Source organism: Salarias fasciatus, chromosome 19, assembly GCF_902148845.1.
Source record: "Salarias fasciatus chromosome 19, fSalaFa1.1, whole genome shotgun sequence".
NCBI lineage: Eukaryota > Metazoa > Chordata > Actinopteri > Blenniiformes > Blenniidae > Salarias > Salarias fasciatus.
The window spans coordinates 11,104,508-11,129,559 of record NC_043763.1 but is presented as its reverse complement, the minus strand read 5'-3'; the positions used below and the strand labels follow the sequence as shown (position 1 = coordinate 11,129,559).

Sequence of the window (25,052 nt, the reverse complement as noted above, 5' to 3'; positions counted from 1 at the left end):
CCTGCATAGAGTGACGAAGGCACGACGGCTTGGGTGGGAGCGGGATTAGGAGCCCAGACTGGAGGGGGAGGGGGAGGGGGAGGGGCGCACTGCACCTCCTGTCCAGGTAAGGGGAGCTGGTGCAGAAGGCGACGAGACACTCGCAGAGGATTGTGGGTCCGGCTTCCCCTCCAGGGTGAGAAGTTCTGCAGGAGGAGCGCGGACACAGACACAGATGTTGCTTCACTTTGTTCCCGTCTCTCTCTCTCTCTCTCTCTCTCTCTCTCTCTCTGTCTCTGGTCTTTGGTTTGTAGCTCGGAGTGAATCCGTCTTCTGTGTCCTCCACAGAAAGGTTCTGATGAGTTCTGACTTCTTTGAAATGCAGCCAAACGAAAGGTAGACGATGGAAGCAGCCTGGAGGGGTTCACTAAAACTGTATCTAAAAAAAAGTGAGGAATCCCTTTAGTCTCCCCAGCTGGGCTTTGAGTTTAAAGTCTTTCTGCACCCAGTTTCTTCCTTGCGTCCTAATTTCAGTCAGCCCTCCATCTTTGTTCGTTTATTGAGTTCTGTACATCTGAAGTGGAGCGTGGAGGGACGGCCCGCTTCTCTCCAGTTCGCTGCTGAGAATAGAAACCACCTCTGCCGTCCTCCTGTCTCCGCTGCTTCCCTGAGGCCTGGAACGTCTCCCCGCCTGACGCGGAGCGGCGGTGGGGGGGGGGGGTCGCCCTGCGGTCGCCGTCTGCTCCCCGCCTCCGTCACACCACGAACTCGGGGACCTCGTCGCTGGTCAGGTCCAGGGAGAAGTACTTGTTGGCTCTCTTGATGGGGAAGGGGTGCTGCTCGCCCAGCATGCCGGCGCGCTGCTCGGCCAGGCCCTGGTAGCCGCCGCCGCCGCCGCCGCCGTCGCTCAGCTCCTGGGCGCAGCCGAACGTGTAGCTGTGGGCGGTGTCCTGGCAGAGCTCCGCCCACTGCAGGCAGTCCTTCTGGTAGAGCCGGATGTCGTCCAGCGACTGGCTGTGGCGGTCGGTGGAGGACTGGGGCTTCCTGCAGGCCGACGTCTGCGAGCGGAAACGCAGAAAGCAAACAAATCAGAGCCAGAAGTGAAAGTCAAGAGAGCTTTAAACGCCTGATCATCATCGGAGCACGAGGTGGAGCAAAACTGACTGATACTGACTCCAGAGCAGGACGCGTGTTCTGTCATGTGTTTACTTTAGGATTACAAAGGCAGTAAATGTTAAACATCCTTCATAACAGCCACAGATCACACCAGGAGCTTCCAAACACACTTCAGTGGGTTTGTGTTTTTAGGTCATGACACAAATATAATATAATCAGAGCTTCTCTGACTCCAAGTGCTTTAATGTCTTTCACACTTGTTTCTTTAAAACCCAGGATTGAGCTACAAAACGCTAGAAAATATAATCATGAAAAAAGTTAACCTTTAAATAAAGCCAGTGTTTTCTCAAAAAAAATAAAATCCAAACAAGCGTAAGAAAACTGTGATAAAACGAAACAGCTTTTCAGGTGAACTACTTAACTGTTGAAGTCTGATCATTTTTTGGTGGGATTTTGTTGGTTTATGAGCTCATCTCACCTGCGGCAGAGACTCGATGCTCTGTCCTCTCATCTTGACGACTGTCTCGGAGGAGCTGGACGTGGAGGAGCTGACGTCTTTCACTATCAGTCCTGGAAGGAGTACGACACATTATTTTAGTAACTGGAAAATGTCCTCGGCTTTCTGTTCCTGCCACTTACAAACTGTTGCATCCTGGGGATTCACGCAGCGAGGCAGCGAGGCAGCGAGGGAGCGTACCTGAGTATCCGTTGGTCTGATCGGGCGACATGGTCAGCATGTCCTCAGTGATGTGGATGCACAGCTCCTGATCCAGAGCCATCTCGTGAAGCTCCTCGTAGTCTTTGGGGTCGTCGACCAGCATCTCGATCTCTGCATGGACACACCACTGGATCAACTCAACATCTGGATGGGGCCACCTCAACTTATTTGAAGCACTGATACCCTCGAACTATTAGTCCCGTAAATCCTGATACTGACGACATTAACTATGAAATCGTCATGGGTTCTCACCGTCGTCGTCCAGGATGCGCTCCTTGCCGCTGCTCTCGATGCCGGAGGTGTGCGAGCTCCCGTGGCTGGTGGTGGAGGAGCTGCAGGTCCGCAGGGGCCGGTGCGGGGCCTGACCCGGGGCCCTGAAGCTGTCCGTCTCGATGCCGGAGGTGTGGGAGCTGCCGTGGCTGGTGGTGGAGTGGCGGGACAGGCGCTTGTGGTGGGAGACGCTGCCGGCGCTGCTGCCGCTGGCTCGGGACCGCTTGTCCAGATGATCCATGTCCAGTTCCAGAGCGTCGCTGATGTACGACTCGCGGTACTGCTTCTTCTCTGGAGTCAGACGGAAACTCAGTTCAAAATGACTCAAATCCATTTAAACAAAACAGATGGAAAACCCTCATAATGTACCGTTTATTGATGTCAATGCATCAAGCGCGCAGTTGTGGAAAATACCTTCGTTTTCCTCGAGCCGACGGACTTGTTTGAGAACGGGCTGCAGGTTCATGTAGAGCCGGTGGCTGTTGCTGAGCAGCTGCAGGAGGTGGCGGGAGCGCATGGGACAGCCGGTGTAGTAGATGAGTTTGCGAGCTGAGGGCAGGCCGTCAGGAAGGATTTCAAACTTCTTCCCCTGAGAAACGAAAGACGGCGCAGGAACGTTGAATACAGGAGTCTCTGATCATCTACAGCAGTTATTAACAGGAGATCATGAAATGGGAACGCAGATTTAACATCACAATGAAGCCCAGGAAGAGCTAAAGGTGAACATGAGCCAGGGAGCAACACAAAGCAACGCTGACTTCACGGATGCGCTCCTCATTCCACTGAAGCAGAGGGGTTTTGTTGGTCTTCCAGAGAGAGGACATGTTGGCTGGATTCACGGAAAAAAACTAAAATGGTGGGTTCATGCTTTCTCCTGCGCCTTTTGGCAAAGCTTCGACCCAACAGCAGCTGTCTTCGGTGTCAGCGAGGTTGTTCTGAATACAGACCTATAAACATTTCTGCACGGGTTTGGGCTTTTGGAGGCGGCGGGTGGGTTGAAAAACCCCGGGAATATGCTAAGAGCTGCACATTTTTGACTACAGAACTGAGCTTCACGGAATTTACATCACCACAAGGGAGTACAAGCTCAATTCAACCTTACCAAGAGGTGGGCTTTCTATCATGGGGAAATTTATAAAGCCCATCTGACGATTCTTTGGCGGTCGCTTCCCAATAAAAGCTTTTTTTTTCCCCTTTCTTTCTGGAGCAGAGGTATCCTTGAGACAGCAAAATTTCCTGTTTAAATCCCTGGAAAACTCTGGGTGGGAAACAGCTGGAGAAATCCTTCTGCCTTCATCACAGTGAATATTATTCTTTAACCTCAAACTGCTGCTCTGGAGCTCCAACAGGCCGCCACAGAGAGAGTGAAGCAGCACTGACCAGCAGACAGACGTGGATGACCTGAGTTCAACCAGGACGCTGCTGCATTAAACTATAATGAAGAAAACGTCTCATCTTATTAACAAACTGTCAGTGTTTTGCTCCTTTGTCACAGGTCTTGTGTCATTTTTACATTAAACCCATTTACATTTTTTAGATAAGTTCAGAGAGCCAAGAAGCAATAAGCTCTCCCTCTATTCATCATGCTGTAAATGAAAGACTCTCCCAGGGCCTGTTTTTATTAAAAACATTCTTCTCTCTTTTTACGGCCTTAAACTTTTACCACGGGCCTGACGTGAAGTGACAGGAGAGAGGGAAAATGACAAAACCAGAATAGATGAAGGCAGAAAAGCCACCAGCTGAAGACTGATTACAAACAGTGAGACGCAAACAGGTGTCAGGCTGTCGGAAGGTTTTCACACACACTGTCTGGACATAGCAGAAACAGTCCACTTTAAGTTGAGGCTCAACTTTCTCCCTCTGCAGCAGAAGGACCTCCCCAGCAGACCACACACACACATCGAAGACTTCCCGAATCATCGAGGGACGGTTACGCAACCGTCCCGACCAGCACCAACCCCGAATGTGGCGAGCCGAGCCAGAAGCTGGACAGAGATCCAACACCGCAGGACCTGAGGGCGATGACTGCATTTCAACCTCCCAGAGGCAACTCTCTGAGTCTTGACAAAAGCACGAACGTAACCACACGCTTCAGAAACACTGAAGAAGATTCTTTTCCAGCACTGAGCACCAACAACCCTTGATCCTAGAGATGAGCTAAAGTCGTTCCCCGGGCCAAAGATCTGACTCAAAAATCCCCCAGAAACCATCACAACATCTGGCGTTTATTGACCCACGCGCCGTCCCCCCCGCTCGCTTCACTCTCGCTGGATGACGTGAGTCGCGGGCGGGGCCGAGGAGAAAGCCTGTTATTCAGGAGAAGGGTGGGACGGGGCCACCGGAGGCCCTTCACGTCCACAGTCGCGACCGCAGCCGCGCCACGGCTGGTCCGCTCTCACGACGCTGCGGACGGCGCAGAGCGGAGACAAAAATCAAGAGCGGGGGGTGGGAAAACAGGATGTGTTTACAGCGAACTGACGGTCAGCGCCCAAATTAGACCAGAGGCCAAACCTGCTCTTAGAGGGAGATCTTTAACTTTCTGCACCACCAAAACAAGTTTCTTCACAGAGCTGCGAAACACAAACAAGCAGCCAAATTTAGAGTCACAGGTGAAGTGTTTGTGTAACGGTGACCTCCCCCCTGCTGTGATTAATGACAGGCCGACAGTGAACATGACGCTGCCAGGCCGAAACAGATATACAGTACGGCGAGCTTCTCTGCCGTCCTGCGATAACAGAAACCCCCGTGGAAGTAAATTAAGCGACTGCTGCGCTCAGCTTAACGACAAGCTGAGTCAGAGCGGAGGAGCGGAGATCCGACAGGATTCCTTTGAAACAGCACGGGAACACCAGGGATAATTGATAAAAGCCATGAATCGAGAGGTATAGGCGTTGAGAAAAAGAAAATCCTTCTACTGATTGCTGGGAAATATACAGTATTTAAAGGTGTGTGTGTGTGTGTGTGCCTGTGTGTATGTGTGAGTGTGTGTGTAAGAAAAGTCTTTCTAAATCCCTGATTAGTTCCAGAGGACTTGCAGGGCTAAGATAAAACAGCCGTGCAGAGGAAAGAAGCCTTGCGTAAAAATTTCCACGACCCTGAGCAGAGGTAAGACTTTCACAAACATCCCCAGAAGCGGCGAAGCAGCACTCGGGGTTCGTCATCACTGGAACCGGCTTAAAACAACAACAACATACTAAGGCTACAGCTATGAAATATTATATTTCTCTGGGCCACATGGCCTGACACTGAGACTGACTCACCACAAATACCAGTTTTCCCACGTTGGTCCAGGGGAAGTCGTACAGCAGCTGCCTCACGGAGCCCACGTTCTGCAGCACAGAGGGAGAAATATGAGGGTTCTTTTCAGCTCATTAAAAATTCAACAAAAGCAGTGACAGCTCCGGCTGAAATGCACTGCAAAGGCAAGAAAAAGGCTTTCTTTCAGCTCCAAGTGTCTGACTTTGTAACTTGAAAACAAGTGAGAGATGTGCCAGACAGACACTGGGAAGGTGAATCAGGACTTTTCATAAATAGCCAAGAGGGTTTTAGAAACATATATGAGTAGTCAGTGAAATAATACAATCTAAGCAGGTTTCAAATAATATCATGTCTAATACTGTGATAATGCCATTATTCTTAGTTACTGACTTACTGAGTCAATTTCTAGGCACACTACAGTCATGATTATTATCTAATTTGTACAGTTATATATATTCATATATTGATCATATATTCAGAATATTGTGATAATCCTAATCAACCAGTTGTCTCATCGGTGAAATCAGATTTTGCCTTTCATTTCTTTATATACAATGAATAAATAATTCTTGACTCACGATGAGATGTTACAGAAAGTTATGAGAAATCATTTGATACAAACAAGTGAGAAACATATTTTGTTTCACTCCCTGTATGTTATTGTAAAGAAGACTATCGAAGAAACACAGTAAAGTGCTATTTTAGGCCAAATTGCCAGCAAGTAGCAAAAGAAGCAAATACGTAATTTTGTTGTTGCCAAAGAAACTGTACCTGAAATATCTGGATACCGCGTAATGTCAGGCCCAAAGTAAGAGAGGCTTCAACTTCCTTCTTGTCCTGTTAGAAGAGACCATCAAACATCAAATGAGCTGTCAAGGCATTAACTACAGTTTAACTAAAATCTTCACTAAAGCCTGAATCCATTTTCAGTATTTTTCAGCAAATATTCCTATTTCCCACCTTGTAGAGTCTGTAGTAGTGGACTGTAACGTCATCCAGCTGTGCGCACTCCTTGATGTACTTGAGGTGAGCCTCTGAGGCGGTGAGGGCGAACTGATCCTTGTGCATGTTTGGTATATGCCTCAGGATGTATTCGCGGCCTCGCTTTGCTATCACCTGAGCAGGAGGAGAGAGAGAGAGAGCGAAAGGGAGAGTCGTCAAGCTAAAGTTGTACACACTTATTACAGCAGACTGGCAGTACAGGTCGTCAGTGATGGCGATGAAGTTGCCCGCCGCAGGGCAGGAGGATGTCCACCTGGAGAGGCTGCACTCGGAAAACACACCCGCACAGCTCTGAGAGCGGCTTCTGAAGATTTCTCGACCTAAATGTGCGGGAGATTTACTGTGGAGCCACGCACGCTGTCCATCTTCAGATGACTTCCTGCCACCGCTGTTTTGGAGTAGCGATAAGGAGGCTACATGCTAATCTCAGGAAGTGGAGGGCAATCAGAGGGGTGTGGCAGTCACAGTCAGAGTTTTGATAGTAGAGGCGGTGGTGGGGAGTGGTGTTGCCAGAATAGCAACGCTAGACGGAGCATTTCTCTTGATTAAAAAGTGTGTGTGCCACTTCCAGGGACAAAAATAAACTTGGTGTCCCAGTTCTCATTATCCTGCACGCTCTGATGTGGATCTGTCGCTAAGTGTTTGGCCGGGATGATTAATGGAAGGTGGCTCCAGACCCACATGCTGTACACACAGCAGGCCAGGACACCGAACGCCACCTGACAACCTGAAACGCACTTTCAAACAACCTTCACTGGACTTTTAGCTCCTCATTCAGTGATGCAGCGGTTTATTTTTGCCCGTCTTGAGCTGTAAGTCAGTGGTGTTGTGTACAGGAAGACTCATAGTGACTCACTGCTACAGCAGACAGGCTTGCCACAGAAGGCTTTACCAGTCTGATACATTAATGTGTTTATTGTATTACTCATTGTTAACGCCATCATTAAGCTTCCATGTACCAGATGGCAATTAAAAAATCTGGATGTTTACTACGAAATACCAAAAAAAAACAAAAAACAAAAAAAAAAAACTCAGTTTGACATCCCAAATACGCATTAAACTGCAATCTATCAATCAACAGGATATTCTCCAACATCTATCCCACTTTACCCACTAAAGCAAAGCAAAGTAAGATGGTAGATGTGATCCTGGCTGCAGTTCATGTATTCATGAAGAAGGTAACAGTGGATGGTGGAGGCTCGTCAATATCTAAACAGTCTGTAAATCTATGCCTCGTTTCTATAGGTTATTCAGCCTGTGTTTGCTGTGTTAATAAGTAAACATGAATCTAAAAATGTGGGTTGATTGTTTTGACCTGGTCTTTGTGAAAGTTGCTGGAAAACTGAGTAGCAGTGCTCCAACAGACCTGGGTGAACTCCTGAGCCTCGATCCAGCTGCTCATGCCCAGCACATCTCTGACACTGTGTTAAACCTCATGTTCGTTCTAATGTTGTGTTCCAACTTCTGGTCTGGAGTAAAACAGACATCCAAAGAATAAAAACATCTCTCTGGTTTGCAGTGTGTTCAAAGACGCTTTTCGAAACACTGGACCGATACTGTGACCAGACATTAAACCGACTGCTTACACAGAGCGAAGTCACAGAGGCTTCTTAGATTTCCTAACAATGCTTGGTTGAAGTCCTCATGGGATTACAATGATGACATTTTCATCAGCTGACAGCTCAGATCAGCCTATGGAATGTTTTCAAGTTCACATACCAATGACGATCCGCTGCAAGGAGGCAGGCTGTCACATCTGTGTACGATTGGCTCAGATGTCTTTGGTCTGCGCTGTGTTCGTGCTTCAATCAAACCACAACTGAGTTTGTTTGGAGGCAGTGTGTTTGGTGCACAACAGGGTTGGGACGGCAGCGTTTTTTTTTTTTTAAATACTACTACAAATGAGCCGCTCTGACACACTGACAGCACCAAGGGTTGTTTTAAATCGAACCAAACCTGCCAAATCTCAACACACCCTCAAGTGTGGTAAACTGAGATCAGAGGAGCTGTGACCGGCCTTGTTTTGGTAAATGACACTGTATATACAAAGCAACTCTCTTGTTTAACCCTTATACCTAACCTGTCACTGATTATATAATTTGGAATGCTTTCTGATATCTACAAAAATCTAAATATAACCAGGAATCAGAGGAACAGAACTTTGTGACTGCATATGAGTCACTGCTAAAGTCCTCACTGCACTTTCTTTGAAAGAATTACAGCTAAATAAATCCAGGCGACGTAGTTATAAGAAGGTTCACTAAGGTCAAAGAATACCACAAACAAAAGGAAAAAAAAAAAAAATCACACCAAGCGTATAAAATAGATGTGCCAAAATTAGACAGACTTCTTTAAAGGACAATTATTAACACTTCTGGGGTAATTAAAGACATATTGTAACTTAATTGCCCGATATGATCAAGTATGCAGAGACAGATCCAAAAACCTCAGAGAGGTTCTGTGTGAACATGCAAAAAATAACATCGTGTCGCCTCCAATCATTAGTTCTGGTCTGAAGCGTCTGGCACGCAGCAATTTAGCCCACATATGATACGTGTTAGATGCACTCACCCACGGAGGGAAGTAGGCCTCGGGTTCAAAGTACTTCCCAAAGTGCTTGTTGCGTTTGAAGTTGCCGAGGTCGGCCTGCAGAGCGAAGGCTGCCAGGAGGAAGTAGGCCTCTTCCCTTTGAATACACTGAGAGAGCAGCACCTGTTTCCTCAAGTGCCAGTAGTAGTAGTACCTGGCTGCCCGGTCACTGAAGGGCAGACAGAGGGCAGATTTAACCAGCTTTCAGGACAGGTGGAGCGAAACTGAGGAGAGGGGGGAGGGTTGGTGCAGACTGTCAAGGCTTTACTGACCTTATCAGCCTCCCGTTCTCAACATAATACTGAGCTCTGAAGTGAATGATCATCGGAGGGCCGAACTGGTCAATGCCCTGCAAAACATACACGTTACTTCAGCGGGTGGAATTTAATGTTTACCTCCAGACAGCAATGAGAAAAACACTGAAGGCACGTCACAAAACATAGTACCTTCGTCACTCAGACAACGTCACGTGATCCACGCAAACATTGGTTTTTCTGGTTCAGTTTAAAGTTTCTACTGATCAGTGGTTATTGCAAACATTGGAGACAAACAGGTTAATAGTTTTATTCTACTTATCAGCATTATTTTACGAAAGAAGCCAAATCCGGCTTTTCTTCACAAAAACCAAGAAGATTGAGGACATCATATAAAATCAGTTGCACCGCATTTAGACTGGCCCCATGCCACTCTGAGAGGAATTATAAAAACACAACTGAAAATACATTTCTTATCTGAGGAAGTGTTATGAACCTACGCAGCCTCCCAGGTCGTCTGGATCAAGCCGGCTGTCTCTTCAGGATCAGACCAAAAACATGCAGAAGCTGAAGCTCGTTTTTACGCAGCAAATATTTGGAAGAAGCGCCAAGAGAATAGGAGGCTCGCGCTGCCTTTTATTAAAGCAAACATTTACTTTGTGCTGTACTATAGCTGTTGACTATTTCAGCTATAACCTACCCTGTTTTTCATATTTAATGTTTCCTAGTGCTCATGTCTTCATATTTTGTTGTATTTCGCCAACAAAACTTGAAGTATTTGGTGTCTAATTCAGTCAGGGTTGCACTGATCCCGGACAGATTTTCTTGTATTTTTAGAGGGTTAGATGAGAAAATGCTTCCAAATTTCAATTCACTAAGTATGAATGGATCATGTTGAATTAGTTCAACAACCTCTTAAAAGTATTATTGACTTAATCAACTGAACTCTACAGCACCTTGAAAAACAAGCACAGCTGAAAACACAGTGATATACAAAAATAATCATAAAAAAAAAAAAATAAATGAACAAATATGTTAAAAAAAAAAAAAAAAACTTGTTTTCCAGAGAGAAATCATATAACAGCCAGACACAGTGTCTTCTTCCTGTGTGAGTTATGAGGTTTTCAGTGTTTTACTGCCTGTCTGTAGTTGGCACAAAGGTGCTAAAAAGATTTCTAAAATGCTGAAGTAATGTTCATAATATATTAGATTCTGCAGGGACACACAGCAGAATATGTTTAAGTTTTTATCCATCCAACAATCCCAACCAGAGAGACATCTGATGTAACTTAACTCTGCAGCATAACAATGAGCCCAGACACACAGCCAGTCATAAAAAGCTATCTCCACCCACAAGAAGAACAAAATGTCCTGCAGCGTGTGGTCTGGCCTCCACAGACCCCTGATTTCAGCATCATAGAAGTCCATCTTTCATTACAGGAATAGATAGAAGCTACTGAGATGAACTACATCTACATAAGGACTGACGACAGGCTCTCAGCTTTTGATTCAGTCACAATCCTGCACATCATTTCTTACCTTGCTGGCTTCTCTCTTCCATTCTTTGGGGCAGTACTTGGACAGTTTCTGATCCAGCTCCATATAGATGTGTTCATTATCTGTAAGAGAGGCACAGGTTAAACTCAAGACTCCCTCTGCAGCACCAGCGTGTGCACACCTGGATATATAGGTGCCTTCATGTGTCTATGTGCATCGAGAAATCCCCTCTGAATGGGCCCCGTTCAAAGGCTGCCTCAGAGCAATCACATCAGACAGCTGCTGCACTTCCTTTTGTAGTCTGAGCCTGTGGAGCTCCTTCTCATTTCGTCACCTCGCGCCGCCGTGTCTTAATCTGCGACTGAAGTGGCGGCTTTCATGAGCTGCAGCCTGCTGATCTGACAACTCTGGGTTCTATACAATAAGAATCCGTTCAAAAAGCAGCGCATGAAACACGAGAGCGGAGCCTCTCTGACAGCTGACAGTACATCACTGCATATTTCAACATTGGGCAGATGACTGGATCCTGACTGTTTACATATTTGACTCATGCAAACATACTGAACATCAGCGCATCACTATAATGAAGCGTAATACGCTGATCAAAGAAAGCATGTTGTTCGCTTAAAGCTGTATTTTAAAAATGAATAGGTGAGACGTATAGATGGTGAGAGGGTGGATTTATTCTACATTTTCTTTGCATTATTGTCTTTTTCAGAGAACATAAAGAAAAAAAAAAGGAACAACACTATAACACGCTGTTGAGCAAAGCAGAAGACAATTATCCCACCCTGGTTCTGGTGTAGATGTCGTGGTCGGGGGGACAGTGGGTGACCCATAGGGAATGGGTGGCCTCTGTTTGCCTTGGGGATTTCACGCTGTTCAGACAAGCACTTCAGGAATGTCCCACAATCAGACCCATTGGCTCCTGCTCAACTGACCTGCTGTGCCGCCATTGGCTCATCTGGAGGCCAGCTGTCTGAAAACACCGCCCGTGCAATTTACTCTCCCTTTGCAGCTGCCTACAACTGTCACCCGCTGTCTGCTCCTCTACAGCAGAGACGCAGTGACTCACTGCAAACGCATGACCCTCACTGAGCCTCGTCACTGTCAAAAACAACTTTAGTTTAGCACACAATGGAAAGCAGTCAGGACGAGGAGGGCTCTGGTTTCCTGGTCGACGGATCAGCGAGAGAAGGTACATCTAGGGCTGATTCCTGGTTTTCGGCCAAGTCAGTTCTAAAGGAAGTAACTGTCTGGCTTTAATTTGGCTTCAAATGACGACATAAATAAGTTGATGGATGAACTGCGTGGAGAACACAATCAGAAAAATCACGCAGCTCTAAAGTCTTACTTTGGATAACGCTGAGTCCAAACAAGTGGCAGTCCTTCAGTCTGAGAAGGTCACACACCTGCACCAACAATTCCTGGCACAGAGTCTTCACCTGAAGATGAGAAAGGAAGACATTTCCTCAGTGTTTCTTCAAATAATCACACTTGATACCAAATGCTAATGCTGATGTCTACCCGTTTTATAATGAAAACATGCAGCACAGTTTCTATATGTCGCATATTGCGTATTGACTTCCATCTTGAGATTTGAATGATCTAAAGGTTCGTTCAGCTCTTGAACCATGATATAAGAGTGAATGACGCTTTTGTCAATATGACTGAACTAGTAGAGAAGTAAAGCTTGAGAATTGAAATTTTCTTAAGCACAAGAAGCAGATGTCCTGGATGCTGTAATCACTGCTGCTACACAAGATGCTCCTGGCAAATGACACATAAACAAGGTACGAATCTATTTTAGATGGTCAGTCAGTGTTAATACAGTGACTTTGAAAATACACTTACTTTGAAGGCTAAACCCACTCAATCAACATTCAAGCTAATTTAGTGCAACTGAGCAAAAAAGCAAGTTTGTCTTACTTTAATAATTGTGGCATTAATAATGGTATGATGCCATATGGGCCTTTCCTTTCTAAAATAAGTAAGGGATTTTGTATTAAAGTAATAAAATCTGTTTCTTAGCACATGTAAAAATGTCCTGTACATTTGGAAATGCAAAGATTCTTCATGATTAAATTAGGGAAGGTTATGGGGTTCTTATCATTTTTCCTGTTTAATTTCAGTTAAGTTAAATTCTCTTGAACAAATCTAACAAGTGTCACCAAAAACTAAATGCCAAATATAAACAATCCCCAAACAGTAAAACATTTCCAGAAAAGATAAAAACTAAGAGAAAGCAGGCCTACTCACATTGACGATGACATTGAGCGTATCATCATTGGGCAGAAAGACACAGACACAGCGGCGGTCCTGCATGGCTTTGTTATTGTGGAAGGTCAGTTTGTTCATTTTTGTCTGGCTCGGGACAGGACAGGCCTCTTCGCCTGCTATCGGGGCTCTGGGCCCACCGGCGGCCCGCCTCCACCCAGACGCCGTCCGCCTGCTTCAGCTGCAGCGAGGCGCGGATACGCCGACTGGCTCAGCGGGCCCAGTGGCACTCAAGGGACAGGACATGGGGATCCAGGCTGCAGTCAGCCACTGCGGAGACACATCAGACAGAACAAAGGACGCGGAGTTAGAGGATTCTGCTGCGGGCGAATGTCTGAACTGTAAAGATGTGGAGGAGGCAATGGTGATGTGTTTGACATGAAAATCACGACGCTGTTTGAAGATCAGAATTAACATTTAAAAAGAACAATTCCTCATATTTAAAAGGACTCTGATGGGCTGGAAGAAATAAAAGACAAAAAAATGAGGGCAGCCTGATGCATTTTCTGAGGAACGTCATAGACTTCAGAGAAACATGTGAATGAGTGTCTGGAGAGGATATGATGAAATGTAATAGCCAAACAAAGGAAACACTGACCAGGTGAATCATCTTCAAAATCACTTTATAACAAAATTCATGTCGCCTTTCTTCGACATCAAAAAGTCCAGCAGAGAACTTTGGCTTCAAAGCACTGGGGAAGTCACTCAGACAGCTGTATAGAAGGGGTTTGGATGTCTGCTGGCTCTGTAATCCAAACGGCTCCAAATTTTCCTCGTGGTATTATCTTTCTGATACATTCAGTTCTGTTGACTCACTTTAGGCTGTTTGACGTACTTGGATTTTTCACTGTCTTCTGGAAAACATATAGGCCATAGCTTCATCTGCTCCACAACTTATAGTGTCTTTGAAGGGAGCTTAGCGGATGCTGACATGGGAAAAACGAGCATCAGAAAATACCATCCAGCCATTTTATTGTTCTGCCAGCAGTAAAAGCTAACTTCTCTCCTCTTTATACGTGCAATGTGCTGATAAAGGGCTGTGACTTTATCTTTAAGTTTGAACCTGCTTGGCCTCAGCATCTTCTCCTGTTTTTTGCCAAACAAATACCTTTAGCATATGAGAGAGACGATGCGTTGACACAGCTATAACTTTAACAGATGTCATGCAGGCTGGAAGTGGCTCACTGTTTGAACTGAGCCTGAGGACATGGGAGGTCTACAGAGGGTGTGAAAAGTCTCAGAACACACAAAGGAATCTTCCAGGACAATCAGTATAGATTATCACTTCTTCCTGTCGAAAGTCACTCAACTTGAAGTCAGACTGTCACTGAAAACAGGTAGGAGGGATACTAATAGGAATCGCATTACAGAGTGAAAAGCTATTAGCATTTGAAAGGGTTTAGTGGGAGAGTTTATGGTTGATTCACAGTGAAAGCAACTCAGAAATTCTTCACCTGCAGCTGTTGATCTGCAAACCACTAACAACATTTTACTGCAGCAGGAGCCTGCCTACGCTGTTTTAATGATAGAACAATGCAGACTTAAGTTACACCTCATTAAAAAAAAAAAAGACATGAAGGTGAAAGTGGATGTGCAGATAAGCCTGTATTAAAATCAGTAAATTGCTGCTTTTAAAGAGTAAGCTACAGTGGGAACAATCCTTAAATTACAGCCTGAACTGACACCTCCATACAAAATCCTCAAAGGCTGAATTAGACCACCACTGCAAAGTCAAATAGAGCTTCGTGGTCTAAGTACCCATTCAATATGTCTGCAGTCTACATATAACATGCTTTGTTTCTGCAGAGACAGGGACCTCTGTGGGCAAAGCGGCCATAAATACACATGCTGTTGACATACAGCATCAGTTCTCATTAAAGTTGCCCATTGAATGTGCAAGGCAACCGGCTACTCAGCAAAGTGAGCTGATGAGCCATGACTGGGGCGGCTCCCTGACCTTGGCCCAACACATCACCTCTGCATCACACGTAAACATGAACATAAACGCACATGCAGTGAGAATGCCGCTGCTCTCATGCCATGGCTGTATGTCAGGCTGCACTACAGAGAAGCTGAGTTGTGTGACGGCAGCAAGGCTGATTAGAAGTGAGACCACCTAATTGGATCGCTTCCATACATTACTCATTTCTCCTATGAAGAGCAAGAGCAATGCGAGTAAGCCAGGGTACACGTACCGCCCGCCTGAAATAATTTGCTTTCCATCCTATGAAGTGTAGTTTTTAAGCGGTGGAAGCAAAGAAAGATAATAATCATCATCATAAAAAAATATATTTTAAATATTAACTTCGCATGAATATTAAAGACTTACAGTAAGTGTAATCCATAGTACAAGTGAGCTTTACATTTCACCCACTACCAGAAATACTAAAATTAGGATTTCATTATACATTCGAATAGAAAATGCGTTGACATTCTTCATGGGGCAGTGGAGGGAAACTAACAGAATACAATTGTCGCTCAGTGTTGTTGTTCAGTTTCTCACACAGAGAAACGGCTGTAGCAGGCAGAAGGTCTGCAGTGGAAGAAGCTGTTAGTGAAACAACTTTCAATGGCATTAGTGTCCAAAACAACCAAGCAAAAGTGTTGCAGTCTCTATATCGTGGCTCTCAAGCTTCAGTAGTTTCTCTCTCAAATCCCAACGGATTGGAGGTTGTATTTATCAACATCAACAGTTTAACACACATTTAATTCACTCCTTAACAGTGAAGTTTCCTCCTCGTCATGCATCATACTTTCACAACTCCTTAAATCTTGGAGTAATGTTGCAGTAAAGAGAAAGCAGACGAGTCAGTAAAGCAAATCCACAAGCAGCTGGCAAGGAATAAATCAATCAATCAATACTTACTATTTCTTATACAGTATATACATAAACTTATAGTGGGTGCTTATATTGGGGTATGAAAACTATTAAGTGCTTAAATTAGTCACACTTTTCAGTTTGGCAAGCCTCCCTGAGGAACAGCAGGTTCTCATATTAAAGTACATTTTCAACCAGAAATATGAGTCCTGATTTCCACAAAGCACTACGCCTTTATTAAATTGTGGAACTGTTGAATGGTGAAAGTGGGTGCTCACTGGAGACAAGGGTAAGTCAGACATAACTGTGTGTAGTCAGTGCAAAAAGGTTTTGAGGCTGATTGTGTCATGTCTGGTCTTCGCATGAGACGTCACTGCAGACGAGATGTCCACCATGAAATGAAAGGGTGGGTTCTCTTCCATGCTGCATGAGGTAGGAGAGTGCTGGATAATGACATTACTGCTGCTTTCCATCCCCCTTTCACTGCCGTGCAGAGTGTGATGCAACGCTAAAGTCCATCTAAAGCAACACTCGCACAAAGAGCGGCCAACGGAGCTTCCTCCTGCCTTTCAGGCTGGAAACAGTGGTTCTGTCAACGTGGCAAACGCCAGAGTCAGGAATGACACCCAAACTCACACTGGGAAACAGAGAGAGAGGCCTTCGGTCACCTCTTTCTTTCCTTCACTGACATCAGGAAAGTGTCTGTATCCAACTGTTGCGGAGTTGCCAAGAGCAGAGGATGGCAGAAGCAAGAAAAAACCGCTGTACTTGGAGAAGAAGGCTGTCACAGCGCTGGTTTGACTCCAGCTTCAGTTACAGCACGTGTCAAAGGCACAGAAAAAGGAAAGGAGAGGGTGGATGTACATAGCAAAGAGCCAAAGGGAGGGAGCTTAGGCGTGAAAAAAAAAAGAAAAAAAAAACTGCTGCAGTCAGGAAAATTCCTCACTAACATCTGCTTCTCATTCCAACAATGGCGGCCTTTGATTCCTGATGCAAACAACGAGCAGCAACACCGCCATCTCCATGCACCCGCAACTCTCTGACAGCATCTGAAAACCTGCAGCAGCACACAAGCATTCTAATGCGGATCGGATGCCAAACAGTGGTGGAAGAGGGAAAAAAAAGTTTTTCGACACTTCCTATATGGCATGTGAACCCCAGAGGACTGCTCTCTAAAATATGTTACAGGGCGACCAGTCAGCTTAACATTTTAATGTTACTGTCATGGATGGACAAGGTGCTGCTTAACCTTCACACGAAGGCCCGTAACTGGTGGGGGATATCAGTCCGCCTCTCCACAGAATTATACACGCAGACACATACTTTTAATCAGTGCTGTGGGAAACAAAGAGATTGTTTTCTCACTAAACCACTGATGTTTGGAAGAATGTTTATCTACAAAATGAAAACAAGCACAACAAATATGTAGACTTTGTCAGGGAAAAAAAGCAGCCCTATTATAACACCACAGAGGAATACACAACCAGATCGAATACAGCATTTGGATACAGCATTCGCGACCGACACTTATCAAATCTGGGACGAGAAAAAGATGCAATTCCAGATGACAATGTCCCCTAAAGATCTGCTCCTACTTAACTTAGATGAAAGCAAACTTCAGGATGAATGGGATAAGTTCAGACTGACAACACCTTGCCATGGAATACAATGAAAACCTTCAGAGTACTGTATGGAGCCACAAGGCTGCTTTTTTTCAGCAGCATGTAAATACTGACAAGGTTGTAATAGTGTTAACATAGGCTTAACACCAATGATATTTTTCTGGGACAATATTTAAAATATTCAGAAATTAACTGTGCTAAATTTTGTATTAATCCAATAGTGAATACTATATTTTCTATTTAGTAAACAGAAACATTATTTAAAAATTAGTGAGGAACATCTTTAGTATAGACTGCTGATTAGTTGATAGGTACAAAAATAATAAGCAGCTATTTTATTTATACAACTACCCACTGATGTAGACAAAGAACAGTACGATGTAAACATCCAGCCTCCTGTCAACTATCTATCTTCATCCTACTAACCCACTCTGTATCTGGTGTATGTTACTGTTGTGGATCTACTTGCACATTTACAGAGAAACTATTGAGTGACTGCAGTGCATACTACATGCAGTACTGGACAGTTTTCACAGAGACTGGAATATTTTGAAAACGTTGCACTCTGGAAAGTTGTTTTCAAAAACTTCTGTTATCGTCATGTAAAGTTTTTTTTTTTTTTTTTTTTTTTTTGCTTCTTGGGACTTAGGCCAAGAATCTCTAAACACTCAAATGAAACTAAATTACCTATGTGTAAGCAATACAAACACAAACCAACTATTTATCTGAAGCTCGCTTAGAGGGCCGCAGTTGCTGACACAAACTGCCCTCACTGAAATATTTAAAGCTAGTTTTTTTTTTTTTTTTTTTTCTAAGGGTACAAATTCTAAAAATAGTGCCAATAACAGGATCCAAGAGGGAACTAGTTTTTATTTTCCCACCACAGCTCCCTGCCAAGAGGTCAGCTTATTCACCTAATGAGAAATGTTGCTGAGCTGATGAGCACTTCTAAATCACTCCAGTCACAAGATCTCCTTCGGTCTCAGGGTAAGACTTTGCCGTTCTCCTACAAATGAAAGAGCAGAAGAAGCAGACAAATGGGAAATATACTTGAGCATCCAAACCAGCACTTCCAGATGGTCTGATTATCTATTCTGGCTTCTCACGTGCATGTTGTGACATTGGGAATTAGCTGTTGTCTTGTGCAGAACTCATGCGCCTGTGTATTTTGCTTGGTAAACTTTGAATTTGATAATATTTGGTTAAAATGTTTTTCTTAGTGCAGTCAATGTACTGTAGCTGGGAAGAAAAAAAAAGGTCTCGTGCTGATCTCAACAGTTGCATGTTTAGCTGCTCTTCTTTAAATACCCCAAGCCATATACGGGTATTTCTAGCCTTTAAGCCTAATCTCAAGCTAAGGGAAAACAAAGCACACAATGAAGGACTCCCATGATCCCCGGCACAGATAAAAGATATTTGTACGTTGACTGGCTGAATTCTGCTTGCAGAGAGTGTAAACAATTTGGCTTCTGGCTCAGAGAAAAATGAAATGCACGAGAACCAAAGCCAGATTTCAACGACTCATTATTGGTTTGATGAAAAGCAAGTCCGGGACTGGGACGATAATGAACATTGCAAACAGATTTAGCTCAATTTCCATTTTTTCCCCCCACAAAGTGCAGACTTCATGTTTCCTAAATGAATTCCATGATGTGAGAAATAAATACTCGGGTGTCCTTCCCGATCTCAAGCCACGCTCATTAAGTACTGAAGGTCATGTCCGTACACAGCATGGCACTGTTATATAATTCACTGAGAGGAATCGAGGAATAGTAGGTGGCCTCAGGCTGAACTACTACTCACACAGCAAACCCTGTTTCAGCACCCAGCACGCATTATTCAAATCCACTGGAGAGGTGAATCCCCATTTGTGAGAATCATCCAGGTTTTGAATTTCAACCTTTCACGCACAAAAGACAGTAGACTGCTCTGGCTGAGTCATTTGTTGGGCATGACCACTTAAAGACTTGTTGAACAAGTGAATGTTTCAAAGAGATGTCGTGTTGAATTACACGTCAATTTTAGGTTTAGGATATTTTACTCTGCCCAATATTATGATTCTGCTATGCTTTTAGCAAAATGGAAGACAGGCAAATAAGTCAATTGGTCTTCATGAACGTCTCTTTATATTTTGCTGCTACAACTTCAAAATTACAAAATTCAACTTTTATGCAGGATTGTGCAGCATGCAGAAAACGTTTCCCTCTGCAGTATAGCTACAGAATAATTGTCCAGAACACATCACAAATAACTGTTTTAAGAAGTAGAATGAGGCTGAAATAATGCTGCCAAAGTCAAAGTCTCCTTTACCCACATTTTCATCATTCTTACTTCATTTATTTTCAATCACACAAATAATAACATCAATAGTTTGACTGAAGGTAGCTAAAGATGAGATGGGCCTTCCATCCAGTCATCCATCCATCCACCCATCTATCATCCATCCATCCATCCTTTCCTGGCTTGTTTTCACACTATGCCTTTGAGAGCGGGACCAAACGCCTGGATAATCTCATACAATTACAACAGCTGTTGCCCGACACGAACACGGACCAGAGAGGCAGCAAATCCTGATGAAGAAGAAACCCGGTTCATTGATTGGTCCAGACCAAAAGCAGAAGTCCCGCTCTCAGTAGTCAGCTAGCGGTTAGCAACAAGCAAAGGTGATATCTCGTCTTCTGACCATCTATCAGTGAGCCATGCATTGTGTTCCACATCATGGCCTCTCGCTACAGCCGCTGGAAAGTCCCCTCGCAAGGGAGCTGAGACCCAGGGTTTCAAGAGGACCAGAGTTCACTTGTTTGATCCAGATCAGAGTTCAGGGAAGCTTTCTGGCTCGAACAGCGCTGGTGTGAAAGCATCCTTAGAATCGTGTCCTGCTGGAGTTATTCACAGTTGACGATGGGCTAAGATAAATAACTACCAAAGCAGATTGCCAGTCCCTCACACCTCATGCAAAATGTGTTCAATTTGGAAAAGGAACACACAGTGCATTGCAATAATGAAGAAACTACATTGTTGGTGGTTTGCGCAACAGGATGGTACAAGATAGCAAAAGTAGCAATATGTACATGTATGTACAACTTATCATGTGGCTTTGTGGTGGTGTTGTTTCCTTTATACACAATGACATACACTTTACACACAAAACTGTGCTGGTGGAGAATATTGTTGGTTTGTATGTAAAACGAAATGGAAATGATCACACATCAAAAGTTGCCATGTTTACGTGCCGTGAGCCCGAGCAACAAAGATTCAGCTCACCTACCTTTATGGAAAAATGGCTTGAACATTTAGAGCATCTGGATTCCATGTGGCTCTAAGCAAGAAGTGAGAGCACACACACACACACACACACACACACACACACACACACACACACACACACACACACACACACACACACACACACAGTCTTGTATTTCTATCCTTGTGGGGACCATCCATTGACTCCCATTCATGTCTAGCCCCTAACCCTGACCCTTACCCTAACCCTAACCCACACCACAACAAAGCCTAACCCTAAAGAAATGTTTTTGCACTTTTACTTTTTTCAGTAACAACAACATGGTCAAGAAAACACTGTTTCTCCTACTTAGGACCAGAAAAAGGTCCCCACAAGGCACGTCGTTCCACGTTTTGCTATCCTTGTGGGGACATTTGGCCCCGACAAGGATAGAAATACAAGAACACACACACACACACACACACACACACACACACACACACACACACACACACACACACACACACACACACAGACACACTCACATCTCAAACTGCCGCCATTGCCAGACAAGTTAGAACAGAGTCAGCAGTCGCTCCCTTCCCTCCCCGCCCAGCATTCAGGCCTGGACTGTGCACGAGTAACCCCACCAAACTAGCAATCGCAGAGCAACACACCACAGGAACATCAACCCAGCCATTACGTATGCTCGAAATAGCATGAGCAGCCCTAAAGAAGAGGGTTAAAAAAACATGAACTGCAATTATAACTAACCCCAACCAAAGCCTGTTGTTTTGTTTAAAGTGAAGGTCTTCCGTTTTGACTCAAGAAAAACGTTTGCGCAGGTGATCGAGTGTCTTTCCTGAGAGCAGGAATCGGAGCGGGATTGTCTCCTGTTGTTTACACTGTCACACCTGAGGAGAGTCATAAGACCAAAATGAGGTGTACAGCTTGTTTTTTTAACAGGGAAAACTTTTTTAACTCGTTTTATGGAGTCTAGAAAGCCTCTATGAAATTCCGGTTATGAAGCTATTGATATTATCTAAATGGAAAGAAAAAAGTAAGACTGCGCCTTATATTTCGGATAAAATCCTAATCAGAATAGACAGCAACAAAAATATGAATAGACTGCTAATACTTATTTCTAAATCTACCTGTCTGATGATTGATACTCAACATGTATCGCTGGCTCAGCAAAAGAATCTACCTGCGGCAAATCCTTCTCAAATACAACAAAACATCCTGCAGGAAACAGCGAAAGCTGCACATGAAACAAGCTGATAAAATCCTCAGGGGGATGCTCGCAGGTTAAATCTCACCGAGGAGGCCAAGAAAGGCGAGGGAAAAACACAATCCAAGGAAAAGGGACAAAGGAAGACAAATGCAGGAAGAACGGACCTTTTTTCTTTTTTCTTTTTTTTTTTTTTCACTTCTGTCTCCTCTGCATGCTTGAACCATGGACATGGGGAGTCATGCAACATCCCCACATTAGCTGTAAAGGCACACAAGCCCGATGTTTTTACTGAAAGTCAGGATGTGTGCAGTCTGCACTGGAGCATTTTTAAAGACTCATAGGTCCATGAAGCCAGTCAAAACACAAGGTTAATTCAGAAAAATATATGTGACCTGTCTGAAAACTAGGTTGGCTGAAACCTGACTTTCCTGAGATACGAGACTTGAATCCATAAAAGTGGCTACATGGATGAGATTGTGTGTCCTGATAGTAGCGGAGAGCCCAGGGCGCCTGTATAACTTACACGAAGACACCATGAGAATTTGACCGCATTGCACTGCAGACAAATATGACATGCAATGAGACGGAACAAGACAGAGTTTCTCATACTTTATGGAAATAACAACAATCTCATCTTTTTCTCTTCAAGTGGTGGCATGCTCATTCCCAAATCAAATTACCCTCATATTCAAAATACAGTTCTGCTTTCACTCTGTCTTCAAGTAACAAGGCCAGAAGTAGAATTGGGTATAAGGTAACAAAAGCATTTTACACACCAGTGTCTGAAACAGTAGGAAAGTCTCGTCTTGCATGTACCGACGATTATGTAAAATGTACATAACTTATCTCCAGTCACCTATGTATGGAGCCACGGATGCTTTCTTTCTGTGCACTGTAGAGCAGTCTACGGGTGCATGCGGCAGTATCAGCAACAGATAAAGTCAGCCCAGAGGCTAAGGATTCAGTCATGCTTCTGATGCTGTTTAATATTTAAGAAATTTCTGATAAATTCAAAAAACAGCAGCTCGACCATTCAGAGAAGTGATCTAAATTGTCATCAATGGCTGCATGACAGGAAGGTAATAGGAAGGTCATAAATTCCAGAGCAATATGCCAGAACCTATCCGTTACTCACAGAAAGTTTCGTCAATTAGAGAGGGGGAATGCCTTGTGCAATTATGGACCATCCTGAAACACATTCCTACGGAGAGTCACTCATCTGAATGACTCACCGACTCTCCAACGCCGACCTTCTTTGTTCACGCGTTTCCTTTTTGCTTCCTCTTCCAGCAGGACTCTTCCTGTGCAGACGGCACCTGCACCATTCACTATGCTCTGTTGCACCACCGTGCCAAGACAGTCACAATCTCAAAAACATGGATTGTTTTTCTTCCGCTTCCCTCTACAGCTGGAACGGAGACCTGCACAGAAAGCTTGTAGTCGGGCCACACGAGGCAGCTGATTAACCTGCCATATGTCCTGGATGAGTTTCAAGTGTTAACAGGGGATACCCTGACTGTGTCAGCCAAAAGTCTTGGTTTTATTTATAAATGGACAGTCTGTTAAATACAGAGACCTCTGTCATGTCCACACAGGAAATACTGTGAATTTTAAATATGAATACTTCTGTATATTGGTAGTTTGTCCGGTTTTTTTTCTGTAAACAGACAATACAATCAACACACTTTCTGTGACCTAACTCTATTTGAGAAACCAGAAAAACGTCTCTTATCTGTCTAATGATCACGAATGAGGCTGTAATGCTACAAGAGCACCATTTGTTCTATCTGCCTGAATATTACAAATCAAGCTCTTGGGAAACTCTATCAGGTAACTAAGGTCATATTTTCAGGCCGGGCAGTGACATTGTCTCTGACCACCATGCTGAGACAACAGTGAATACAAGTCACTGCAGGTTAATTTAAGAAACAGTCCTGCTCAATGAGGATAGGCTGAAGCATTCATTTGTGCTCCAATCAATTCTACATCGAATTATACAGACAGAGTCTGTCTGTGTGGCTGTTATGTTAGATTGGCATGTTTTGTTGTGGTTCAGGTATTACAACTGGATAAGCTCTATGAGCAATTAACAAGACTGCATTTTTTTTACATTCATATTATTATTATGACTTGGAAAAGAGCATTTAAGTAAAATAGTAGTTCAAACAACCAGGCAGAAAACAACTTAAGTGAACAAAGCATACTCATTGTTGAAGTACCCTTGAGCAAACTATCAAGCCTCCTAAAGACACCACTTTCAAGAAGAAAACAGACATGGATGAAGATGATTCATTTTCAGACAATGCACATACAATTTAATGGAGCAAGACAATGTTTTAAGGTTTTAATAAGCTACATATCTGCAGGAAATCGACAGTATCCCTAAAAGCTTTCTTGTTTGACTGCTGCCTGGTGTATCATTAAACAAAGGGGAAATTGTTGGCATTCCTCACTGCTAAGACAACAACTTCACAAAAAGAAAACAAAAGGGGGGATTTCACAGCACAAAACAGGACATATTGGCAAAGGAAACACTTAATTTTGAATCATTAAAGCGTTGGCATCTCCATGCATCAGTGCGCCAATTACATTACTATGACTACATCCAGACCTGTTTTACATTTATGGGTTAATAACAATGAACAAACACTGACTGAACGAAATGCGACATTTTCAATCCTACGAAAGTCGACTGGAATTGAGGAATAACTACATGGTTTAAACATGCTAATGAGCCATTCCACCTTTTCCTGTAGCGATGAAATGACACAACGCCGGGGCAGCATTCCCAGAAAAACCTCCTGGCAGCATCACTGCCGATGAAGCAACGCAGCTTCGATGTCTTCACTTTGTCCGAATTGAGAGGGATTTAAACTATTCAAAATTAGTCGTGTCAACTCCTACGTATAAACAAAACATAAACGTTGTATATGTGTAAAAACATTGTCTAGCAAAAGTCGTAACCGACAGAAACCCTCCTGCGCTAAAGTGATAAAATCGGATAAAGAAGGGTGAGGAATGCAGACCAAAAAGAGCAACTTACCTTTCAACGGCAAACAAAACTTATTCCTTTAACAAAATTAATCCATACGAGGGTGTTCAAATGTGAAAAAAATGGCAAATCCTCAGTTTGAGAAGACTTCAGTAAGTTTCAGAGTGCAGACGTCGCTCGGCTTCTTCCTTGGAAACGGA

General features: G+C 44.0%; 1 protein-coding gene and 1 long non-coding RNA gene across 2 annotated transcripts in view; one reads left to right on the top strand and one right to left on the bottom strand.

Moving 5' to 3' along the window:
• The window catches only part of LOC115406502 (uncharacterized), a 23,609-nt gene extending 10,306 nt beyond the window's left edge, over positions 1-13,303 (top strand). Inside the window, exon 3 of the long non-coding RNA XR_003933543.1 lies at positions 13,274-13,303. This is a non-coding gene — a long non-coding RNA (uncharacterized LOC115406502). The remainder of the gene's footprint in view (positions 1-13,273) is intronic.
• Positions 735-25,052, bottom strand: frmd6 (FERM domain containing 6). Its single transcript, XM_030116580.1, has 14 exons — positions 24,904-25,052; positions 12,943-13,230; positions 12,038-12,128; positions 10,726-10,805; positions 9,205-9,281; positions 8,915-9,101; positions 6,302-6,457; positions 6,113-6,178; positions 5,344-5,412; positions 2,498-2,672; positions 2,066-2,374; positions 1,793-1,924; positions 1,574-1,665; positions 735-1,037 (listed from the first exon to the last, which is right to left on the bottom strand). Exons 2-14 carry the CDS (start codon positions 13,039-13,041, stop codon positions 735-737), a joined length of 1,836 nt encoding a protein of 611 aa, XP_029972440.1. The 5' UTR covers positions 13,042-13,230; positions 24,904-25,052.